General features: G+C 41.2%; 2 protein-coding genes across 5 annotated transcripts in view; one reads left to right on the top strand and one right to left on the bottom strand.

Annotated features, from left to right (window-relative positions):
• Window positions 1-1,526, top strand: part of LOC106326795 (probable receptor-like protein kinase At1g67000) — a 9,159-nt gene extending 7,633 nt beyond the window's left edge. For both annotated transcript variants that reach the window (XM_013764713.1, XM_013764712.1), the window contains exon 5: window positions 655-1,526. In XM_013764713.1, coding sequence (XP_013620167.1) covers window positions 655-1,323 — 669 coding nt within the window. In that variant the 3' untranslated portion in view covers window positions 1,324-1,526. The remainder of the gene's footprint in view (window positions 1-654) is intronic.
• The window catches only part of LOC106326797 (alpha/beta hydrolase domain-containing protein 17C-like), a 9,259-nt gene continuing 4,580 nt past the window's right edge, over window positions 1,452-6,130 (bottom strand). The window contains exons 2-7 of one of the 3 annotated variants that reach the window (XM_013764718.1): window positions 3,105-3,192; window positions 2,652-2,983; window positions 2,507-2,543; window positions 2,185-2,421; window positions 2,047-2,094; window positions 1,452-1,894 (exon numbers count right to left, since the gene is read on the bottom strand). In XM_013764718.1, coding sequence (XP_013620172.1) covers window positions 1,703-1,894; window positions 2,047-2,094; window positions 2,185-2,421; window positions 2,507-2,543; window positions 2,652-2,956 — 819 coding nt within the window. In that variant the 5' untranslated portion in view covers window positions 2,957-2,983; window positions 3,105-3,192 and the 3' untranslated portion in view covers window positions 1,452-1,702. Of the gene's footprint in view, window positions 1,895-2,046; window positions 2,095-2,184; window positions 2,422-2,506; window positions 2,544-2,651; window positions 2,984-3,104; window positions 3,287-6,130 lie in introns of those variants that run through there. The other 2 variants (XM_013764717.1, XM_013764719.1) reach the window with 2 other exon arrangements.

Here is a 6,130-nt window from a genome sequence, read left to right as displayed (position 1 = left end):
ATGGTTGGTTAAGGTCTCAAGACAATGGAGATACCACTACAAGAGACAAGCATGCATGGTTGGTTAAGGTCTCAAGACAATGGAGATACCACTACAAGAGACAAGCATGCATGGTTGGTTAAGGTCTCAAGACAATGGAGATGCCACTACAAGGGACAAGCATGCATGGTTGGTTAAGGTCTCAAGACAATGGAGATGCCACTACAAGGGACAAGCATGCATGGTTGGTTAAGGTCTCAAGACAATGGAGATGCCACTACAAGGGACAAGCATGCATGGTTGGTTAAGGTCTCAAGACAATGGAGATGCCACTACAAGGGACAAGCATGCATGGTTGGTTAAGGTCTCAAGACAATGGAGATGCCACTACAAGGGACAAGCATGCATGGTGGGTTAAGGTCTCAAGACAAAGGAGATGCCACTACAAGGGACAAGCATGTATGGTGGGTTAAAGTCTCAAGACAATGGATTATTAGTTTATCATATCTCATCTACCATTTGCCATACTTGTAACCCTTATATATATGGGATGTTCCCATAAGCAAATTAATCAAGCAAATAAGATTCTCCTTATTTACTCTATCTCTCTCTACTTTCTAGATTAAACATCTCTCTCTCTTGTTCTTCACTATGTTCTTCAATTTCTAACAGATGGAACTATATGGAATCGCATTAGGCGTTGCTCGTGGTCTAGAGTACTTGCACCATGGATGCAGAACAAGGATTGTACATTTCGACATAAAACCACAGAATGTACTCTTAGATGGAAATCTTTGTCCCAAAGTTTCAGACTTTGGCCTTGCTAAGCTCTGCGAGAGGAAAGAAAGCATCTTGTCATTACTAGACACAAGAGGTACAATAGGATATATTGCACCTGAAGTGTTTTCAAGAGTGTACGGTAGAGTCTCACACAAGTCAGATGTGTATAGCTATGGAATGTTGGTCCTTGAGATGATAGGAGCAAGGACTAAAACATCAAGTGAAGACACTGCATCTAGCACAAGCTCAGTGTACTTTCCAGAATGGATCTATAAGGATCTTGAGAAGGGAAACAGTGGAACGCCTACCGGGAATGGAATCAGCAATGAAGAAGAGGAGATAGCAAAGAAGATGGCATTGGTGGGTCTGTGGTGTGTTCAATATTCGCCTTCAGATCGCCCATCGATGAACAGAGTGGTAGAGATGATGGAAGGAAGTATAGATGCTCTTGAAGTCCCTCCTAGGCCTGTTCTACAAATTCCCACAGCTCCTCTTCCAGAATCTTCTACGGTTTCAGAGGATATTTCGGTTTACACTGAAGTATGTTCAATGAATATTGCATAAACCGGAAAAGATCCTGACATTTGTATCAGAGGTCTCCGGTTTGAGTAACTACTAGATGAAACTAACATTCTATAATCTGGTTTGAGGTTTGGGGAATACGGGATTCAACCCCAGCTTTCTAGAATTCAAAAAAAAAAAAAAATTGAATAAAGAAAGAAATATCCCTAGAACCTATTAAATCACATGAGCAGTAAATACATTTATTCATGAAATGCAGTATGCCAGTCTAAATTCCACATCAACACATTATAATACTACATGATCTATCGACGCTCCTCTGGGATTTTTCATGCTTATCACTTTTCTACTGACTTCGCCAGCCAACTTGTCTAGAAATTCCTCGAAAGTAACCCATTTCAAACATAACGGTAATATATCGTTATATGGCAGCCTTCGCCGCTTGTTTGTTGGCGAGTGATGCAACAAATTTCTTCAAATGTTTAATGAAATCTGGATATAGTTCGAGGTCGCAGTGTCCACCTCCACTAATCCACAAAGGTTCATATTTCTCTTTGCTGAGTTCCCAGAGCCGCCTACCATGAGAATAATCAACTACTTCATCCGCAGTTCCCTGAAAGACCAACAATATCCTTCAGCGAACTTGCATTCGGAAACTTCCTAGATAAATGCATAACAACCTTTCTTCTGAAGAGAGCTGTTAATTCAATCACTCTCATAATGAAAAGGAGGAAGGTAAAAGAAAGACATGATGTTGTCACTTACATGGATGACTAATACAGGACATGCTACTGAGCCGATCTTGTCAATATTCTGTTAAAACATGGAAATGCACAGGTGAACGAACAGCTATAAAACGTAACCAGAAACAAAAACAAAAAAAATTAACATCCAGTAAATCACCTTGTAAATGTCAAACCAATATGTACATTTCACCGGATACAAAACCCTCATCCCAGACAGAATAGGACACTGTAAAACCACCCCTCTCAAGTTAGGTGTGCGCGAGGCTAGATCAACCGTAGGTCCGCTACCAACAGATTGACCATATAATATAAGTTGATCGTCTTTCACGCCGTACTTTTCCTTGAGGCATTTATACGATGCTTCTATATCAGCATATGTGTTTGACTCGCTCGCCTGATTCAAGTACCATAAAGTTCACACATCAATAACAAAATAATCCATAAAGTTTATGCCTTGCTATAACAGAGAGTAGTAGTACCTGTCCTGTAGACTGACCATAACCAGAGTAATCATACCTGATGGAAAGAAAAATCCGATTGACTTATCAGACAACAATGGTAATGAATCAAACTTTTGTGAAAGACTCAAACTTTGCAACATGTGAGAAGCTTGAGAGATTTTACCCCATTAGGTTGACGCGAAGGCGATTGCTAAGCTCGACGAAAAGCTCAAACATTTGTCCCACATCGGCGGCGTTACCATGAGAATACAGAATCGTGCCATTAGCTTTGGAGTGTTTTACATAAACAGCCACGATCTCGTTTCCGCAGCGTGTGCGGAGCTTGAGGATGTCGACGTCGTCGCGCCGTGGGATTTCCGGTATGTACAGACGTCCGCCGCAGCTTTCGTCGGCTACCACCTCGTAGGACGGTGGTGTTGGTGGGAAGAAGGCGAATTTAGCAGCGATTGATGACGTTACCCCTCCCATATAACTTTTTCACCTTTCTCCAAAGATCTTATGGAGAAAAAGACAAAGACAAAAGATTAAACAACAAAGAACGAATTGTAGGATTAAAGAATGAAAATTGAGCAGAAATTATGGATGCAAAAGGGAGAGGAGAGGAGGAAAATGATACATGATTCGAATGGCACCGCGGCGCGTGAGATATCTAAGGAGGCGCGTGTGGAACGATGGCTGAAAGAGCAGGGAGGTTGAGAATATCCCTTTTGTCAAAGCTCAAGAAAAGTCAAACTCAGCAGATAATAATCTTAGGTGGATGAAGGTTGGCCATACAGCTAGCTATCTTTTCGTATTTAGTTTATAAGAAAAGAAAAGGAAAAAAAACATGGCTTTTTAGATTTTTTATTTATTAATTAAATTAAATTGGTGATCTTTTTCTTCAAAGATGGGGGAGTTCACAGGTCTTTACACCAAAAGACCACCTTAAGAGATCAGATTTACTCCCGAATTATAATACTATACGAAAAGTATAATATCCAAAAAAATCAATGAATTTTTATAGAGATATTATACCAATGGAGGTCCAAATTTGCAGTTTGCCCTCTTGGTTCTGAAATGGGAAAGCTGACTATCCTTTTGGACTATGAAGGACGAAATTACTTCTATTTTTTGAGAACAGAATCGAATCAGTGCATGTACGAGTGAGTTTGCGCCAGGCGCAGGTTTACCAAGCGATTTGCTAGGGAACTGTTTGCAGGAGTAGGCCGGTCGGTAGGAGGCGATACATCTGATGATCCTTTGGGTAAAGAGGGGATTTTGTACTATATTTGATGGCAACGGTAAATGTTTCGATGGTATATGGGGAAAAGTGATTATGCCATATAAACTTTAAAATCAAAATTATTCCGATCCATTTTTTATATTTTCTACAATAGAAAAATTAAGTGTATGCACATTATACTGTAGTCATTTTGAGTAATACGTAAGAACATCATTAATGGGCGTAGTTAGTGGGACTCTTAATGATTTTTGGGTTTAAAAGAAAATGGAAAACCCAAAATAAAAGAAGCGGCATCGCTTAATTAATGTTTACAAGAGACGTTGCTAATTGGCACGTGTCATCAAATGAGAGGAGAGAGGAGAGGCGTGTATCTCCATTTCGTCTTATGTTCTTTCTCTTTCTCTCGAGACATCTCTCTCTTCGGCTCCGAGAAGGCGAATCGCTGTCTCTCTTCCCGGTGGTTCTCCTCGAAGAAACGGCGCGACTCCCCCTCTCTGTGGCTCGTCGACGAAACGGAAGGCTCTCTCTGTGGATCGTCGACGAATCGACTCTCCTCGAAGAAACGGCGCGACTCCCCCTCTCTGTGGCTCGTCGACGAAACGGAAGCCTCTCTCTCCGTGGATCATCGATGATTCTCTTTCTCTTGGTGGATCCTCGATGATACGACGACGGACCTCTCTCTCTCTCTCGGTGGCTGTCCTCGATCGCTGAATCTCTCCCTCTCCGTGGGTCTCCTCGACGGCGAGGGACCGCTCTCTCCCTGTGGCTCTAGTCGAATCGAAAGGTAAATCTGTGGTTGTCCTCTTCAATCATGCATGTCTTTGATTAGACTTCTTCTTGTTCTGTCCGCATGTTTTATTTGTTTGTAGGTTTGATTCTGTCTTGTGGTGGCTCTCCTCGACGGCAACGGAGCTCTCAGCCGGTGGCTCTCCTCGACGGCGACGGGGCTCTCTGTCATTTGCTCTCCGTGATTCGTTCAGGTAAAGCTTCTGTTTAATGTTCTTCAATCATCATGCATGGCTTAGATTGTGCTTTGATCAGTTGTGATTTTTTTGTTTCAAGATCAACGAGTTGATAATGTTTCTGTATGTTGATTATGTTGGGTTTAGGTGTAATATATATTGTTTCATTGTCGTAATGTTTGTTGCAAGTTAATCAAATTTGATTTGGCTTATTTCAGCCGATTAATATATTTCGTTTCTGTCTTTGTGGGCTGAGATGTTGGGATCAAATGGCGTTAGCTATACAAGCTGTGGAAAGAGAGCTGAGGAAGCTTCATCGAACAACGGACTACAATATCAAAACAGGTTAGTGTTACTCTTCCATCTGCTAGGAAATGTAATGAACTGAATTGAATTAGCTTATGTGATGAATTGATTGGAACTGATGGTTTAGTGTAAGTTTATGGTTGGGTATGATAATAAATATAATTGATTGGAAGTGTGTTGAATGAGTTTGATAAATGTGAAGTGTTTTTGGTCGAATCCTCTTGTGTCTGAATCTTTCTTGTCTCGGTAAATATATTGTTCAGAAATGTCTCTTTGTTTCTTAATGTTTCTTTGTGTACTGTTTGATTGTGAACTTGACTGGAACGAATTGAAATTAGTTAGATAGAAATGAGTAAACATAGAAATGTCTAACTGTGATTAATGAGGTAGCTAGATGTCAAGTCGATGTGGTTGTGGGTGTGATGAACGAGCAATTCAGTTTCTCTCTTGTATTAAACACAATCCAGCTAACTCTCTTCTCTGCATTCATTCTTCTCTATCTTCTCATATTCTTCTATCCATTTCCGTTTCCGGATATGGATTCTACTCCATATGCGCACACGACAAACTTTGTTGAGCTTCTTAATAGCCAACAAGACACTGTCTTTCGTTTAGTACAAGACAGTGTCGATCCAAATTCATTACATGTTCCTGTCTTCGGCAGTCAAAGTACTGAAGCTTCCAACCTTGGTGTAGACAAGCCTTCAGAGCGTAGAGAAAGAAGGACGTGGTCGCCAGCTGATGATCTTGTGCTCATCTTTGCCTGGTTAAACACGAGCAAAGATCCTCTAGTAGGCAATGAGCAACGTTCTGGTGCATTCTGGAGTAGAATCGCAGCATACTATGCAGCCAGTCCGAAGGTTGCACGCGGTGAAGAGAGAGAAACAACCCACTACAAGCATCGTTGGCACAAGATCAATGATCTTGTTTCCAAGTTTAGTGGATCGTATGAAGCTGCAACAAGAGAGATGACAAGCGGCCAAAATGAGGTTGATGTTCTCAATAATGCTCACGCCATCTTCAACAACAACTACAAAAAGAAGTTCACGCTTGAACATGCGTGGAGAGAGCTTCACATGACCAGAAATGGTATGGCAATGAAAGCAGCAACAAAAGGAGGAAGTTTGATGATGGTTCTCATTCAGCAAGCGA

Source organism: Brassica oleracea, chromosome C2, assembly GCF_000695525.1.
Source record: "Brassica oleracea var. oleracea cultivar TO1000 chromosome C2, BOL, whole genome shotgun sequence".
Lineage (NCBI taxonomy): Eukaryota > Viridiplantae > Streptophyta > Magnoliopsida > Brassicales > Brassicaceae > Brassica > Brassica oleracea.
This window is presented reverse-complemented; position numbering and strand designations above follow the sequence as displayed.